At 33.5% G+C, this 20335-nt stretch overlaps 2 protein-coding genes across 2 annotated transcripts in view; one reads left to right on the top strand and one right to left on the bottom strand.

Annotated features, from left to right (window-relative positions):
* LOC145280068 (monocarboxylate transporter 9-like) overlaps positions 1 to 20335 on the top strand; it is a 204220-nt gene that overhangs the window by 141523 nt on the left and 42362 nt on the right. The window lies entirely within an intron of this gene.
* On the bottom strand, positions 765 to 4238 carry LOC145280368 (uncharacterized). Its single transcript, XM_080132139.1, has 2 exons — positions 3831 to 4238; positions 765 to 848 (listed from the first exon to the last, which is right to left on the bottom strand). The coding sequence occupies exons 1-2, from the start codon at positions 4236 to 4238 to the stop codon at positions 765 to 767; spliced, it is 492 nt and encodes a 163-aa protein (XP_079988265.1).

Raw genomic sequence — 20335 nt, 5'->3', positions numbered from 1 at the left:
GCGTAGAGCATTTTCCCCCTCCAAAACAGTCTTTCGGTGTTAGGTAAGTTGTCGTGTTTGACAGTATTATAATAACACACATTTTGTATCCAACTGCCAGATTTCCACTCCTCAACACCAGTTTACACATAAAAAATTGGGTTTGCATTACTAAACACACAGATTCGAAAAATTTGTCAAAAACAAATATATAACAAATAAATGTTATCAAAGGTAAGATAAGTTACTTTTCTACCTAACTGGATACATTTTTAGTGTTTTTATTTAATGTAACATGTTTATTCAGCTCGAAAAACATACAGTGTTTACCGATGTATTGGAAAATTTAAAATAGCGCCCGACTCCCTCTTTGACACGGTAAGTTTGGGAAAAGGAGTTAAAAATAAAAAAAAACTATACAAAATACTGTTAGAAACTCGCTCAATATATGTTACAGCGACATAAGCTGACATATATTCAGTGGGTTTTTAACAGTATTTTGTAAATATTTTTTATTCTTAACTCATTTTCCCAAACTTACCGAGTCAAAGAGAGAGTCGGGTGCCATTTTTTATTTTCCAATATATCGGTAAACACTGTATGTCTAACTGTGTCGGATATATACTCGAGAGTCAAAACAATGAAAAGAATATTCTGTTGTCATAGCCGTAGTTATGAATGAAAAACACAGAATTCTTAGTTTAAACAACGCTGTTGAGTGTTAAAATCTCCAGTTTAATATTCCAACGGTTGTTCTGCCAACATGTCAGGGTTCCATTTTCTTTTCAACGTTTCTCCATCTCTGAACTATCTTGATGACATTTCTCATCATGTTCATCATTCACATCACTACGATTCTCCACAAAATTCTTGAAAGTGACAATTTTGCAAAAAAAAAAAAGAAGAAAAAAAAGTGAAGCATGCATGGTTCTCCGTGAGTGCACAGTGAACGAGGCATAAAAAAAATCACTAAGTTCAACAATTGCCCTCCCCCCCCCCCCGCCATTTAGCCCCAAAAGGTGCAGTAGTGGTGGTGGTGGTGATGGTGGTGATGGTGAATCCTACAAAACATTAATCTCTAGTTCTGTTCATAAACACGTTCATTATCACTGGCTCCTCACATTGTATATACTATATCTGTAGCTTCTCTGCTACACGGTCTCTTTGTCGGTCTGTTCTGGAATGCAATCACAACTAAAGCCCTATACCAAGATCAAAGCAACTTTTTTTTAATTAAATTTTATGATGAATTCAATACCTGTAATCAATTTTCATTGAGGATTTTCGCTGTTATATCACGTGATCCGTCAACAGTAAAGATCACGTTTTATTTTATTTCGATTGATAACAAAATTCTTGCGACAAGATTAAATGAAAATGCTCTAGTGCAGTGTAGGACTTTCATTACCATAATATTATCCAATCCGAAAGCTTGATTTTCTGAAATTGCAATTGTATCTTCAAGAATAATGGCGTAAAATGCATAATCACACACACACACACACACACACACACACACACACACACACACACACACACACACACACACACACACACACACACACACAGAGTCATCCACATACAGTACTGGAAAATTATATATATATATATATATATATATATATATATATATATATATATATATATATATATATATATATAGTTAATAACACTGGTAATTAGTAAAAACCTGAAGAGATTGCTCAATACTATTGCAGAGTAAATATGTGTTTTATTTTTTTATTACCGTTTTATCTGTTTGGTTACATATGTTTCGGATGTTGAACCATGTTTACGATCCAACAGCCTCGTCAGACCTTATCTATTTATATATATATATATATATATATATATATATATATATATATATATATATATATATATATATATATATATAAGTGAACGTGTGTGTGTGTGTGTGTGTGTGTGTGTGTACATTTCCCTACACAATAACTCTGTAAATTTTTAGTCTACAGACTCGAAATTTGATATACAGGGTACTGAGATTTGGGAAAATCGACGTGATCGGGTTTTGGCAAGAAATTTGGCGAATAAGGGGTCAAAGCTCAATGATTTGAGCTTTGAGAACTCTACATAACTCCTCCGAGAATTTTGGGTCTAAACACTTGAAATTTTAAATATAGATTCCTTGGACATGGATCTAACTTAATAACTTGAGTTGAGCCCAAAACAATAAATTTTAAGGCGTCATAATAGGGGTCAAAGTTAAAAAAAAAATTGACCTCTGCGGTCTCTTCCAAATTACGCAGACAATTTCTGGTCTAAATATTTTAAATTTTACATAAAGGATATTCAGAGATAGAGCAAGCTTTTTAATCAGTTTGGGTCGAAAATTTTTAGTTATCAATATATAAATGTATGTATGTATGTCTGTTTGCATGTCTACCTTAAACTTTCAATAGAGGTGACGGATTTTACTAAGATCAGTATCGTTTTAAAGTTCGACCTTTCATACGACAAATATCGAAAAATTGGCTAAAAACATTAATATTTTCCCTTCAACTAGGCACTTTTCTACAGGGGTGGGGGTCACTTTTTTGCCGATATTTTTGAAAGTTATCCTCTCCTTTAGATTGTCTAGCCTTGATTTTAAAAATGTCGCTTCCGGTTTGGCGGTGGCTGTAACAGCATAAACGTTAGGTTTTACCCCGTCCTTTTCCTCCTTTGCGGTACGGGTTCGAGCCTATCTTCCTACTACCACTTTTTTTTTTGCTCAACATATACATCCAAACACCCGGGCAACGCGGGGCTGAAATGCTAGTATATATATATACATATATATATATATATATATATATATATATATATATATATATATATATATATATATATATATATACACAGCGTAATATAATAATTAATTTTCCAAGTTCCAAATATCAACGTTTCTCAGTTGGTCATTTATTACTTTTCAAAAGGTAACCATTACAACATTGTTTCGTATTGCAAATAACAAGTCTGCAAAATTATGTTATTGCTGCATATTTAGTAACGTACTTATCAGATGTTTACCTTAAAAATTTATAAAAACATTATTTTGGACAATTTACATGGTTCCTGTAACTGACGCGCTCTGCCGTTCCTTCTTGTTTCGAAGATTATAGTCATACTCTAGAACCCAATAAAAAGGCATTCATAGAGCTCGGATTTATTTTATTTATTTATTTATTTTTTTTTTCAAAATTTTTATGAATACAATTTTTTTTTTTTCATTATAAAAAACTTCATTTATGAGAAAGACTTTTAATCTATTACGATTGGTATATACAAATCGCTTATGTTTCAAGTAAATGATTAACATATATATATATATATATATATATATATATATATATATATATATATATATATATATATATATAAATCTTTGCAGATGATTGCCGTCTCAAGATTCATGTTTTGCATTAAGTATCCTCTCGTGTGTCCTCAGGTGACTTTGAAGGCCTTCAGCTGATTTACGGGAACGATGACTGACGTGACATAGCGAGGTCAATGTCTTAACGCGGTTGATTAGATCCGAACCGAATAAGGAATACTATCTTTGTGCACAACCATGGGCCTTCTCGGTCCAGATGCAGAGCGGCATACCTTAATGCATATTTCACACATTATTCTATGAGGTCGCTGTGGAATATTGAATGACAATGGTCTTCTATTGTGAGACTTCGGGTGGCTAACATACCCTACCTTCGAAGGGAGAACAGGACCACACATTTCACAGGTCCAATTTGCATTCCAGATCTCCTCTCCTAATTGCCCCTTTCAGCTTTACGCGCTCCATCCTCTTAACCTGAAGAGAACCACATCTTTTTTTTTTTTTTTTTTTTTACCAATTTCCGCCAAGCGCTACGATCAACCGCAGTTTCATCCCAAATGTCGGTATCAATATCTGTATCCCTCAGATTGCTTTTGAGGTCATCCTTGTAATACTTTCTGGGCTTATGTTGTGAACGCTTACCACTCGCAAGTTCTCCATAGAAAAGTCGCTTCAAGAGATGATTATTACTCATGCATACAATGTAACCTGCCCAGCGCAACTGCGCAGTAGTAACCATGATTTCAAGGCTCGGGCACCGTGCCTTTTCCAGTGCCTCTCTGTCCGGTATGTGCATTTGCCATTTGATATTTAAAATTCTTCTTAAGCATTTAAGATGGAAATGTTCTGGAACCTTAATGTGTCTCTGCTGAGTCGTCCATGCTTCTGCAGTATAGAGAAGCATTGTGACAACACACGCCATATACGCATCCACCTTTGTCCGCGATCACTTCACACCCTCTTCTCTAGTTTCCCAAATGCAACAGAGGCCTTTTAAATACATGCATACATTCATATATATATATATATATATATATATATATATATATATATATATATATATATATGTATATATATATATATATATATATATATATATATATAGTAATTTATAAAATATATATGGCGATTAAGTTACACTGAATATTCTGCGTTTCATCCACTATAGGATTCGTCAGGCTTATGCGCGAATTCTGTGGTTGCTTCTTGTTTTTATATATGTTGAGGATTTCTAGTTAGCCAATCAGCTTTCTAGTATCCACCACACCCCTTCCTATCAGCCAATGGCATGCATTTTATCGAACAAAGGATCTGTTTTAGAACTAGCTTAGTGGTTTAAGGTAGATCTTTTCCTTCCTTTATATATATATATATATATATATATATATATATATATATATAAATATACCTATGTGTACACATATACATGCACATATATATACATATATATATATATATATATACATATATGTGTGATCGTTTATGTATATTCATGTTTATTTAATTTATTTATTTGTTTGTTTGTTTTCTATTGTTATTGTTAGTTTTAAAGCTATTTTGTATCGCTATCCTAGAGTAAGTTTTAATTTGTGAACACAGTTGTTTACTATTTCTCGTCTACAGTTTAATAGATTTTGAGGTTCTTTAAAGTACAGGATAGCAAATTTTTCATGGAGGCATAATTTACATGGGTCGTCTAAATGTCTGCACGTAGTAGCTTGTCTCATTATTTTCCATTCGACTACCGGCGAATGTCCGCTTTCTTTGAGTTCCCAGTATTTATTCGCTAGTGTTGTTTTTATACGGTGTTTTTTATTTTTGAATGTACTTTTGTGGTCATAGTATCGGGTTTTGAAATCTAAGGATGAAACGCAGAATATTCAGTGTAACTTAATCGCCATATATATTTTATAAATTACTAACTAGCTCTACCTACATATTGAGCACTTTTGAAGTAAATACTTAAAGTTTACGCATAAATCTATACTTTCGTATATTAAATTTATGTGAGTAAATGAAGTAGTTATATATATATAAATGCATATATATACATACGTATATATACATATACAATATATATAACATATATATGCATATATATACATACATATATACACACACTTATATATACATACATATATATACATATATATACATATATACACATCTACACACATATATATACATATTAATATATACACACATATATACACGAATTTTTTTTACTGAATTTTATTATACCCAATATAAAGTAGTGGCCGTCCGCCGTGGTCCGGTCGTAAAATACGCTTAAATACGATATTTTAATTTATGCAGATATCGTATTTAATATTATAGCACTAATACTCTACTGATTATTATATTGAACCCAATATATAGTAATGATTCAAAAGTAAAAAAACAAAAACAAAATATGACTGAATACCATTTTAATGGAATCGAAATACAAGAAATATACAGCTCTCCAGCCCTATTCGTTATCCTCTGAGCCACGTCCATACGCATACAAAAGGTTTTTAAAAATAACGTTGTTTAACCATATAAATGCATATCTATAAATGCGTAGAAGAGCACTTTCAGTCGAATTACGCGTACCAATTCCCAATTTTTTCCATATTTACCATTTAGAAACTATTTTTAACAGCTAAAACCCAAATCGGATTTACAATTCTGAATTTTTGAGGTAAGGATTAGTTCTGTTACGAATTTTAAGAACCTTAAATCTATTTTATTTCTAGATGTAAATTTATTATCACATATTACTATATATGTAAATATATATGTATATACATATGTATATATGTAGTCATTCACACACAGTACTGTTTCGCTGTATCACAGCTCTTCAGTGCAGCTAAACAAGCAACTGCCTCAAGCCAGGATTGAAATTCGACCGCCTTGATGACAGTCGGTTATGCTATTCGGCTGCTGCTATGACGAGCATGTGAATTAACAAGGTTCAAACATTGTCCAAACGCCTAAGCTCCATTTGTTTACATAAAGAGAGTCGCTTAATACGCTAGTGGCAGTTTGTTTATCACCTCCCAATATGCTCAACTCAAAATAGGGATATATATATATATATATATATATATATATATATATATATATATATATATATATATATATATATATATATATATACTAGCTAAATACCCGTCGTTGACTGGGTTCAAAAACAGCCTACAGAAAATGGACTCTGATTTATGAAAGTATGATAGGTTATGAAAAGGAAGGGTTGTAAAGAGATAGCTTCGAATTTGGGGGTATCAAAACCAAAGCAAAATATGATGAAAGTAAAAATAAAATAGATAAACCCCATAATTTATTATACCATACCTGTTCACACTGAAACACTTATCACAATATTCTGTGGATCTATATTAAAAACCTTGTTAAACTTTATGACATATTTCCATTCTATGGAGGTCAGGCGCGAACGGACACCTCATAATTTTATTATACCATATTTCTTCAAACTGAAGCTTAATTATCAAAGTATACTTAAGCAGATAGATATGAAAAGTCTTTATTAAAGTTTGTGCCTATTTCCATTCTATGGAGGCCAGGCGCGAACGCAGACTGCACAATTTTATTATACCATCCCTATTTAATTTAAAACATACTTATCAAAGTATTATTATGTACATCTATATCAAAAAACTTGTAAACGTTTTTTTTTTTTAATTTTTTATTTCCATACTTTGTGGACCAGGCGCGTACGCAGACCCCTCCATTTTAATGAATCATCATTATGCCAGATCAAACATACTCATTCCTGTGTCTCGATACATCTTTTATCATTATATGTGATCAGTTTTCTATAATAGTCAACCATATAGGAGCCTATTCGTGACCAGACACACACACAGACGTTCAGCTTTATATTATATATTATGGAGAAATATGAAGACCTAAAAAGAGAGTTTACTCGTGAAGGTTACGTTACAATTCTTCGAGCTGTTGAGATTGGAGCAAGAGGTTTCATTTCAGGCTTTTTATATCAACTTTTAGGACAGCTTGGAATTAAAGGTTGAAAAAGAAGCGCAGCTAATAAACATCTAACAGAAATTACTGAACAATGTGCTATCTGGCTCTGGGTTAAAAGAAATACCGAGTGGTAACATATCCACAGTGCAGATTTATTTATTCATTTATTTAATGATTTTCATTTTCTTTGCTTTTGTTTAATTATTTTTACAGTTTTTACTCATTTATTTTCTTTTCTTTTTCTTTCTTTCTGTTCTTTTCGATATGAGCGCATCTTAACTTAACGGATTTGATAGACGCAGCCTTTCACGTCACGCGCACAAACCGTTGCTCGTTACATGAAACACGAATCATTAAACATTTTTACTGCATTCAGCAGTTCATTCAAATGCGATTCAGATATCTAAGCCTCGCATCAACGAAAATGGCCGATGCGAAAAAGCCATAACAAGGAAAATACTAACCTTGATTGGATTTACAATACCTTATAACAGCCGGGTAGAAAACAACATTAATACGAGAAACATGAAATAAAGAGAGAGAGAGAGAGAGAGAGAGAGAGAGAGAGAGAGAGAGAGAGAGAGAGAGAGAGAGAGAGCTGACGTTACAATCTAGGCGAAAAGGAATACCGCATGATATGTTCGCAAGAGTTTACAGTGTAGTTATTACTGTGAGGAGATTTATCTTTTTTTTATGTGTTTATACATGCATATATATATATTTTTTTATATTAATGTTATATATATACATATATATATACATATATATATATATATATATTTGGTTGTATACATATATGTAATAATAACAACAATAATAAAAAATACTATATATATATATATATATATTGTATTTTTATTATTGCTGTTATTATTATTGTTTATTATTATTGATATTATCATTATTTTCTTCGATATGTGCGCGTCCTAACAAATATATCAGACATAGCCTTTGAACATTGGACGACATGCGCAAAGCCGTTGCTCGTAACAAGAGCCGTTTAATTATCAAACGTCTTTTCTCTTAATCGTATTGAGCAGATAATTGGGCCTCACATCAGTGAGGGGGTTGGGGGCGATACGCGAACAAGCCGTAGAGAGGAAGACCCCAAAACGGTGCGTATTCTCTCCTGATGAACCAATATTATCTATGAGACGAAATACTCCCCAAACCTGACTATATAAAGTTTTAAAAGATATGCTATGAAATACCCCCAAAAGAGCACCTTCTTATAAAACTTAGACGAGGAAAGCCCTAGAAAGGCGCTTTATCTCTCCCTTGACATTGACTTTATCCGAAAACAAAACAGCTAATAAACATCAGTATTTACAAGCCAATAAGATAAGCTGTTTCTCTCAAATACAACATCTTCTGTTGTTCGCTTGCTTCATAGCGAGTTTCTACTACTGAGTGTTTCCGGTAGTAATTTTTATCCTCTAGATATATGTGTGTGTGTGCGTGTGTGCGTGTGTGCGTGTGTGTGTGTGTGTGTGTGTGTGTGTGTGTGTGTGTGTGTTGCTTTTTAAAATATAATTATCCACTGACACGTGTTTCATCGTCTACGACTCATCAGAGTGGCTGAATCTAGCGAGATTCGAAATCGGGATCCCATGGTAAGAAGAATATATATATATATATATATATATATATATATATATATATATATATATATATATATATATATATATATATATAGTAAGTTATAAAATATATATGGCGATTAAGTTACACTGAATATTCCGCGTTTCATCCACTCTAGGACTCTTCAGGCTTATGCGCGAATTTTGTGGTTGTCTGTCGTTTTTATATAGGCACCTTCTATTGAGATTTTAGTTAGCCAATCAGCTTTCTAGTATAGACCGCGCCCTTCCTATCAAATATTCTATGAAGTAAATACTTAAAGTTTACGCATAAATTTATACTTTCGTATATTAATTTTATGTGAGTAAATGAAGTAGTTATATATATATATATATATATATATATATATATATATATATATATATATATATAATTATAAAACTCAAATGACCTTGTAACGATGTATGTATGGTTTACAATATCAGGTTGCGCATGCGCGCATGACCTGCGCACTGAAATATTAACGTTATTATTTCGAAATTATTATTTAACATGGGAAGAGTGGGGTTTAAATAACTTAAACGTAATACAGAAATGAACGATAAAAAAAAAAGCAAACAGTATTAACAATTGTTTATTTGGATAATTTAAACGCGAAAAAAAAACAATTGGGACGCTGAAATATTAACGTTATTATTTCGAAATTATTGAACATGGGAAGAATGGGGTTTAAAATAAACAAAAAACAAAAGAACAATTGGGACGCTGAAATATTAACGTTATTATTTCGAAATTATTATTTAACATGGGAAGAGTGGGGTTTAAAATAACTTAAACGTAATACAGAAATTAACGATGTAAAAAAAAGCAGACATATCAAAATTTTAATTTAACTATAATAAGTATTATGATATCTGTTCAGTGCACATTTACCTATAAGTATGGGCAACCACTTATAATTCAGTAACTGTAAATATTTTTTCAAAAATAATCAATTATAATAAACAGAACGACTCATAGAAATATATCTATAATCTTTTTTCATTTTAATATACTTTCATAGAAATGTTTCTGTTATGTCAAAAACACTATTTTCTTTACGTCACAAGTGTCACGCTCATATATGAATTCCATAGCTAATATAACATACTGACCCAACGGGTCACGGGTAGTCTAGTATATATATATATATATTAGTGTTGGGACGATATATATATATATATATATATATATATATATATATATATATATTAGTGTTGGGACGATTAATCGGAGTCGGGAATCGGAAATATCGGAACTTTTGGGGGTATCGGAGTCGGTATCGGAATCGGAAAATTTATAGCCTAATTTCCGATTCCAAACCGATTCTTTAAAATTTTTAAATAAAAAATGAAACAAGCACAAATTGTTTTTTGTTTTTTTTTTCATTAGAAGTTGTTCCTTTACAACATAAGACTAAGAAGGACCACAGAATGAGTTATAAATCTCATTTACAGATTGAATATTGATTAGCAGAGTTTAATTTCATTTTATTTATTGGTCATTTATAACTCACCTGCTTTTGTAATCGCTTAGCATTTATTCGCTAAAATCTCTATGTACTCTCATCTGAGGGAGTTCATATGGTTTATTAACAAATTTTAAATGCTTTGGGCAGGGAGAGTAAATTCGTTGGCGCCAGCTGTACATTGGGATGTTTGTCATCGACTTTTTCTTAAATAATTAAAGTTTTATGGCACCTTTTTAGACGCAAGGAAATCCTCAGACTCTCCAAACCTATTTTAATTTGTTTTCATTAGTTTATATTGTAAACAAAGTAAACATTCTAGAGGTCACTTGGATATGACAGATTTTAAAGAGCTTTTCGCACCTATTTGATGAATGGCCATATGGCGTCTATTAGAAACGTGTGACTTAATTATCAAAGATTTAACATGCTTGGAATTTTTTTCTGGTGCTGGTTTTGTATGATCACCACATCCTTTGAAATGTTTCATGTTTCCTTATATTTTGTTTGGTTTTGGCACAAGTGAAAATATACATGAAAATCTCAAAAGTTTATCAAAACTTTGGAAAGGCAAACATTGAGAAGTTTGTTAACTTAAAAAAAAATTCATTTACATTTAAAATACCCTAAACATGAGATTCTACTTTTTTAGGCGATTATGTGTGAGCACACTGAAACGTTATTTTATAATTTAGAATGGGGATTTCGCTGAGCATATAAAGATAATGTAAACTGATCCCATTTCGGCACATTATAACTTTTTAAGTAATAATTCTAAGGCCGATCAGCAAAATCATAAAATCACATGTAATTGCTATATTTTCATATTGCCACCCGTACTTAGGGTTAGTAGTAAGAAAGGAGTATGGTTTTTACGACTTTTAACAATACTATATATTAATATGATAGCGTGCATGTTATTTATTTTGTGTGTCACGATTACATCCGAGTGATTATTGTTTAATTATGGATTCCCATTTCTTATAATAAATAATTTTACCAAGTTTTGGTTTTGGTTTTAGCTGATGGCACTCAAGTCATTTATTTTCTTATAAATAATTTTACCAAGAATTCTTCATAAATTTTGGTTTTGATTTCGATAATAGCTGATCTATTTTTTTTTTTTTTATAAATAATTTTATCAAGAATTTTCATAAATTTTGATCTCGGTTTCGAGTATAACTGAAGGAACTCAAGCTGATGCACTAAAGTCATATGGATATATTTTTTTTATTTTTGAAATCGTAACTTTATAATATAAAAAAATCGATAACTCTATAATAATATATACGAAATCTACAAGAATTAAAATATTATATTCAAGCATACTTTACGACCTAGTTACGCCGGGCGTCATTGCTAGCTTTTGCAATTTTAACAAGAGTTACAGTAATACCAGAGCATCTCTATTTACGCCATGAATACCAACATCAATATATTACATATGAATGAGTCCGATGTGGAATTTCCACAGGTCCTGCTAGTTGTTATTATTTGCATCTCGTTTTTTGTTTTTGTTTTGTTTTTTACAGCAAAGCAAATTAGTTTAATAACCCACCAAATTTATATAATTAAAATAAAATGTAAACATTCATAGAAGAAGGACACATAATAATTAACGAAGCCCAATGAAACATTATGTAAAAGAATACCAAAACATAAGATTCATTTATGAGAAGCGGAATACGGTCTCCATTTTTTTATTGAACTCCAGTTCCGTGTCAAACGGAAGTGAAGGTATATCCGAGACTTCTTTACTGAAGAGTTCTTTAAGGGGAGGTAATGGTTCATACTATCACATCCCTCTTCTTTCAATAATTGAAATGGAAAGAAAAAAAGCAGGAATTTATTTGCAATGATGAGATAAAAAAAATAAAATAAAAAGTCAGTTAATAACTGTCTCATCTCTGAATCTTTTGGGGGCTCTGACGACACGTCCAGATCTGGTGGTTTGAACTGTCGTATGGTTGCTATAGGTGCCCGTGTCTGGCACTCTATGGGGTGTACGTTTGAAAGGGGCCTGTTGACATTGTGTACTGTCCGTCTCGATACTCGATGAACCGTCCCTGGTAGGTTCCTGAGGAATTTCAGTGGAGTGCATCTCTGGATGTGCTATGCTTCTGGAGGGGATTACTCTAAGATGCTGTCGATTTCGACGAAGAGTGTTTCCGGAGGGGGTCTGTACTATGTACGACCTTGGTTCTCGGTCCAATTGTGTGACAACTGCAGGAGACCACTCACCTGCTTCTTTATTTAACACATGTACAGGTTGTCCGATGGGCAGTCTGGGCAGCTCTTTTGTATGTTGATCATGGTACATCTTCTGCTTTTCTTGCTTCTGATACAGTCGTTCCATTATTTTCTCCTTGTTAGCGTTTTGGTTGGTGCATTTGACTGAGATGTTCCCTGCTAACTTCCTTTGGTATATAAGCGCACCTGGTGAGGGAAGGGTATCATCTAAAGGAGTCGAACGCAAGCATAATAGTACCATATCCAAGTCATGACCGCTTGAGGCAGCTTTTTTGAATGCAGATTTCACTCCCTGGATACAGCGTTCAGCAAAGCCATTTGACTGCGGAAACTTAGGTGAGGATGTGTGGTGTTCAAAACCACATTCTTTTGCGAATTGCTTGAAATGTATCGAGCTGAAGTGTGGGCCATTGTCACTTATCACTCTCTCTGCAATTCCTTGTTCTCCAAATATTTGCTTTGTCAGTTTAATAACTTCCTGACTGGAGAACTCCTTCAACACTCGCACAAATGGAAACTTGGAATAATAGTCCGCAATGAGCATAAAGTTGAGACCTTCAATGTGAAATAAGTCGGTAGCCACTCTGCCATGGCCTCACCGGAATCTCATGGGGCATCAGGGGTTCAGCATTCTGCATGTTTTAGTGCTGCTGGCAAATGGTACATTGTTGTACTATGTTGTCGATGTCTTTGTTAATGTTGTGCCAAAAAAAACGCAACTTTTGGCTCGAAGTTTACATTTCTCCATCCCTTGGTGCCCATAATGTATTTTCTGTAATACCTCTTGTTGCATCGATTTAGGCATTATTATTCTGTTTGCTTTCAATAATATGCCATTTTCAATGGACAGTCCGTCTCGATAGGGCCAATAAGGTTTCATATTCTTGCCCATTTCTCTGAGAGTTTCGGGCCAACCTCTCAGAATAATGTCCCTCAATTCACATAGTGTGGCATCTTCACTTGTTGCTTGGTTTAGCTGAGCTAGCTTTTGGGTTGAAAATTGAACAAAATCCACCCTCAGATCCAAGTCAATAGCTTCTTTAGCTTTTTTATTTGGTAACCTTGAGAATCCATCTACTAGTGACATATCTTTTCCAGGGCGATATACGATTGTCATATCATATCCCTGCAAACGTAGTAGCATGCGTTGGAGGCGAGGTGGAGCTGCAACCAAATTTTTTTAAGTTTATCATTTCCAAGGGTTTATGATCACTTTCCACCTGGAACGCATTTCCATAGATATAAGTCCGAAATCGTTCGCAGCCGAAAACAACTGCAAGGAGCTCCCGCTCTATGTTGGCATAGCGTTGTTCAGTTTCTGTTAAGGACTTGGATGCAAAAGCTATGGGTTTACCTCCTTGCAGGAGTGCGGCGCCGAGTCCTTTACTTGATGCATCGACTTGGATAACAGTTTGCTTGGAAGGGCCGAAGTATGATAGCAACATGTCTTTGCAAATTAGATTCTTGATTTGCTGGAGGGATCTCTGGTAACTTTCTGTCCACTGGTATTCCACTTCTTTCTTTAGGAGATCTCTCAAAGATGCTGTGGGATCGGACAGGTGTGGAATGAAAGGTGCCATATATGTGATGATTCCCAACACCCTCTGCAGGTCGGTAGTGTTTGCTGGACTAGGTAACATTTTTATTTCTGTTACCTTGCTGGGATCAGGGTGCATACCATTCTGATCATGGATTGCGCCGAAAAAACAAATTTGTTTCTTATTGATGGCACATTTTTCGCGGTTGAAGCACAGTCCTTCCTTTTGAGCAATTCTCATTAGATTGTGGAGGTTCCTATCATGCTCCTCTTCGGTTTTTCCAAAGACAATGACATCGTCAACTAGCCCTAAGGTGTCAGAGCACTTCTCCAGAATCATGTCCATCCTCTGGGCAAACACATCCTGAGACATCACCAGACCAAAAGGCATCCGCTGGAAACAGAATCTTCCAAAAGGGGAGTTGAACGTAGTCAACAGTTGTGAGGCTGCGTCTAGTTTGATGGACCAATATCCATTCTTGGCATCCAACTTGGAGAAATATTTGGCACCAGAGAGTTTATGTGCAAGTTCTTCCATTGTTGGGGTCTTGTAATGGCACCTCATGATGGCTTTGTTTAAATCTTTTGGATCTAAACACAGACGGAGCTTTCCATTGCCTTTCCGCACATAAACCAAGCTGCTTGGTTACTTTCCGTATGATGCTTTGTTTTGTCATATTTTCCAATTCGGCCTGGATTTCCTCCCTCATATGTATAGGACATTTTCTTTGTGAATGTTTGACAGGGGTGTTGTCTGGTTTCAGGACAATGTGATATTCACCCTCAAAATTGCCGATATTGTCAAAACGGTTTGGGTACATATTTACCAGATCCTGTGTTGAACGTACTGAGACTGGTGTTTCCTGGATTGCACAGTGTAACGTTACCAGCCCCAGGTCTCTGATTGAAGGTAGTCCTATGATGGTAGGCCCTTCTGTTATCACTACAAAGAATTTGATGGTCTTCCATGTGAACAAGCTATTTTAACGGATCCATATTGGGTAATATGAGAACTATTATAGGCTGTTAGAACAGTTGGTTCATCCTTTGTTGCACCGGGGAGTAGCTGTCCTGCTGCACTTATTAGGCGTGGGAACATCTTCCGGAAGGTACGTAATGTAAGTATGTTGCCTTCGGCTCCTGTGTCAACCTTAGCTTTCAGAAAATGGGTGCCTGGGAGGTTGGGAAGCTTGATTACAAGGTCTGTGAAAACCTCTGTCCGACTGTCGCCTTGTTTTGAATAGAGTCGAAAGACATTTGTTCAAACTTGTTATAAATCCCTTCATTGTCCCTCTGAGATGTATTTACCGAGTGCATACGGTTGCCGTGTTTCCAGTGTTTGTACTGGTCCCTTTGTGCTTCTACATGTCCTGGTTTATTACCTCCATCTTTCCATGCTGTGCGTGTCGGAAAACGTCCTGCTGCGTTTTTATTTTTGCTTGCGCAGACCTTAGCCCAATGATTTTGTTGTCCACACGTGGAACATGTGGCACCCCATGCTGAACATTTTTGCCTAGGATGGGAGCCTCCGCATCTGTTACACTGTTTGTACTTGATTGCATCTATTTCATGCTTATTCTGCTCTAGTTCAGCCAACTGTCTCATGTGGGTTATGGAAACTTCATGTGTCCTACCACAGTTTATAGCTTCCGGCAGTGTCAATTGTTCGCCTTTCGCTAGTTGGAGTTCTGGGTGCTTTGTTCCTGATATAACCTGCTCGATGAGGCGTTCCTCCATTTCCTGGATATCCCGGAACTTGCATTTCAATGCCTGCGATTTACACCGGGCCAGAAAGTCATCGAAATTCTCTGATTCCTTTTGATTATATTGGCGCAGGTAAAAACGAGCGATTCGGAAGTTTAATTGCGGCTGCAGTCTTTCCTCGAATTTTTCCCAAATTATTTCTGGATTATTCCTGTCGGCCTCGTTTTCGCATGACCAAGTGTTGCATCTTTTAAGGCCTTCTTCTCCGGACAGCAGCAGGATGTGGTCGACCTGTTTTTCCAACGAAATATTTTTAACTGAGAAGTAAAGATTACAACGTTGCTTAAATAATCGAAATGCTTCGGTTAGGTTTGTGGACGACCAATTCATCGACGGTTCGTTTGTAGCCATTGTATTTATTTATTTCGTTTAGTTCCAAACGATATAAATTCAGTCCTCCGTTTATTTATTTATTTATTTATTTATTTTTTAATAAACTGACAGAACAAATGTACATGTATATGTGTTTTCCGTGGAAAATTTAAACGTTTGAGAACTTATACATATCCTTCCTAATATATGTATATTTTTCTTTTTTAATGATAGTAATGTATGTGTGTGTGTGTGTGTGTGTGTGTGTGTGTGTGTGTGTGTGTGTGTGTGTGTGTGTGTGTGTGTGTTTATTTATTTTCGTTGCATTTGAAACACGAAACATGAAAAACAATGCTTACTCACACTTTGAAGCTTGGCGCCAAGTATTAATTTTTCCCATGCGGTCTGAACGTGGCCAATTTTATTCATTTATTTATTTAGTTTTTTTTTATATTTCTTTTACTGTCGTGTGTATATAATAGGGACGACCTATTCGTAAGGTTTCCCAAATGGGAAACACCACCGCTTGCCACCATGAAACATTATGTAAAAGAATACCAAAACATCTATATTAAAAAACCTTGTTAAACTTTGTGACATATTTCCATTCTATGGAGGTCAGGTGCGAACGAACACCCCATAATTTTATTATACCATATTTCTTCAAACTGAAACATAATTATCAAAGTATACTTACGCAGATTGATATGAAAAGTCTTTATTAAAGTTTGTGCCTATTTCCATTCTATGGAGGCAGGCGCGAACGCAGACCCCACAATTTTATTATATCATCCCTATTTAATTTAAAACATACTTATCAAAGTATTATTATGTACATCTATATCAAAATTATTGTAAACGTTTTATTTATTTTTTTTATTTTTTATTTCCATACTTTGTGGACCAGGCGTGAACGCAGACCCCACAATTTTAATGAACCGCCGTTCTGCCAGATCAAGCATAACCATTCCTGTGTCTCGATACATCTTCTATCATTACATGCAATCAGTTTTTTTAAAATAGTCAACCATATAGGAGCCTATTTGTGACCACACACACACACACACACACACACACACACACACACACACACACACACACATCCAGCTTTATATTATAGATATTATATATATATATATATATTAGTGATGGGACGATTCCAAAATTTTTCCTGATTCCAATCTATTACCGATTCTGTTCTAAATTTCCGATTTCAATACGATTCCCGATTCCGATTCTTTTATATTTTATAAATATTTAATTAGAGATTTATTTGTCTTCTTAGTTTTTGTTTTTTTTTGTTTTTTGTTTTCTGCTTTTTGTCTTTTTTGTTTTTTTTTTTTGTTTTTTTTTGTAAATTTTCAAATTATTACATGAATCCCCGGAAAATTTCCCCGTATATTTTTTCTCAAATGTTTTCCTTGTAATTGATTAAAAATTATAAGACAAGAAAAGATTTATTATTGAAACAAAGCTAGGTTGTATCAGTTTGTTGTTAATGTACAACATGCTACTTGAAAAAGTTTTCATAAACAGTTGAAAATAGTCGACGATTGGTAGGCAAAATGAGAAAACGACGCAAGAACAAAATATTAACAACGCCCCTCCCCCCTCTCATTATTACGAACGAATTTCTAAATAATAATGGTACTATTTAGAATACCATTTTTAACGGTCCCCGGAAAACTCGTCCCTGGAAAACTCGTCCTCGGAAAACTCGTTCATTTTTGCTAGGTACAGAAACTGGTCCATTATTGAATAAATATCGATTAAAAATACATTTTACGATCATTATTGAAGGAGATATTGTTTTTAAAGGCGACTACGCACCCCCATAATATATATTTTTTAATTATAAGCCATATATTTATTTTTAAAAATACTTTAGTTCTAACACTTTTTGTGTTAATACAGAAGAAAAAAAACAAAAAAGAAAAAACACTTATGTATTATCAAAGAAAGCAAATTCAGAAGAATTAATTTAGTTTAAACAATTCTTGTGTTATTACGGAACAAAAAAGAAAGCACGGTACTTATATATTTTTGGTACTCCGCTGAAATAATAGCGTTATTATTTCGAAAGCTATTCTTAACATGGAGAGGGGAGGGTGTTTTGTAACTATTCTTTACTCCCACCTAACAATTTAATAAGAAAAAAGATATCGTGGAACTTAAATTTAACCTGAAAAAAACTATTTAAAAAGTGCGCGGTACCAAAAATACAAGAAATGTTTTCGGTACTTATGTATTATTTGATAATATAAGAATTTTTGTGTTTAAAAATCATTTGGGTGATAACTCCAATTTCTTCTTGGTCAAATAACGCGGCAAAGAAGTAACAAAAATATTTGAAAACCAAAACATTTATTGTATAAAAATGTATCAATATAAAATTGTAAAAACATTTATTGTATAAAAATGTATCAATATAAAATTGTAAAAACATTTATTGTATAAAAATGTATCAATATAAAATTGTAAAAACATTTATTGTATAAAAATGTATCAATATAAAATTGTAAAAACATTTATTGTATAAAAATGTATCAATATAAAATTGTAAAAACATTTATTGTATAAAAATGTATCAATATAAAATTGTAAAAACATTTATTGTATAAAAATGTATCAATATAAAATTGTAAAAACATTCATTGTATAAAAATGTATCAATATAAAATTGTAAAAACATTTATTGTATAAAAATGTATCAATATAAAATTGTAAAAACATTTATTGTATAAAAATGTATCAATATAAAATTGTAAAAACATTTATTGTATAAAAATGTATCAATATAAAATTGTAAAAACATTTATTGTATAAAAATGTATCAATATAAAATTGTAAAAACATTTATTGTATAAAAATGTATCAATATAAAATTGTAAAAACATTTATTGTATAAAAATGTATCAATATAAAATTGTAAAAACATTTATTGTATAAAAATGTATCAATATAAAATTGTAAAAACATTTATTGTATAAAAATGTATCAATATAAAATTGTAAAAACATTTATTGTATAAAAATGTATCAATATAAAATTGTAAAAACATTTATTGTATAAAAATGTATCAATATAAAATTGTAAAAACATTTATTTAAAAGTCTAACTCCTTGGAAAATCTCATCAGTGTGCCTTGTATATAAGAATTCAGGTGATCGCTCATCTCCTTCTCAATAGACCAATAAGTCTCCTGTGCATCATGAGTAAGCTGCTGGAATCTGTGTTAAATAGAGAAGTAGTCAACCATCTCAGCAAAAATAACCTTCTTAGTGACGTGCAATATGGTTTCCGTTCTGCTAGATCTACAGCAGACGTGCTTACAGTTATATCTTATAGGATTAGCGAATCTCTCGACGGAGGCTTCCACTTTAGGGCAATTGCTCTTGACATATCAAAGGCCTTTGGTAAGGTATGGCATAAAGGTCTACTTCACAAGAGCTCCAATTTTGGTATAGTTGGAAATGTCTTCTCGATTATTAAATGATTTCTTTCTGATAGGTTCATAAGAGTAGTGGTTGATGGGCAGAAATCATAAACTCTCGGTATTAATGCTGGAGTCCTTCAGAGGTTCATCCTGGGTCCAACTCTCTTCCTGATCTACATAAATGATCTTCCAAATCACATCCTTACATCATTCGTAGACATTTATGCTGACGACACTACAATCTATTGTAGCACATCAAAGACCGTAAACGACCAAGTTCTCTCTGAGTCTCTCCTCTGATCTTGAGCACGTGGTACAATGGGGAAAAAGATGGCTATTTACTTTTAATGCATCTAAACCCAAACTTTATCTTTTCATCATCAACGCTCTGGTGCCCATCTCGCATCAATTGAAGTGAATGGCTCTCGTCTTGGGGAGGCTTCATGTTTTAATAAGCTTCTGGGCTTGATATTTACTCCTGATTTGAAATGGAACACGTATATCAAATCCATTGCCAAGGTCGCTGGAAAAATGGTGGGATCCTTCTAACGCTCCAGTAGATATCTCACTTCTGATACAATTATCTACCTATATAAAAGCCAGGTACAGCCAACGATGGAATACTGTTGCCACATCTGGGCA

This window comes from Euprymna scolopes, chromosome 7 (genome assembly GCF_053919585.1).
Source record: "Euprymna scolopes isolate OS-2025 chromosome 7, ASM5391958v1, whole genome shotgun sequence".
NCBI lineage: Eukaryota > Metazoa > Mollusca > Cephalopoda > Sepiida > Sepiolidae > Euprymna > Euprymna scolopes.
The sequence above is the reverse complement of the archived record's forward strand: the minus strand, read 5'-3'. Positions and strand labels throughout refer to the sequence as shown.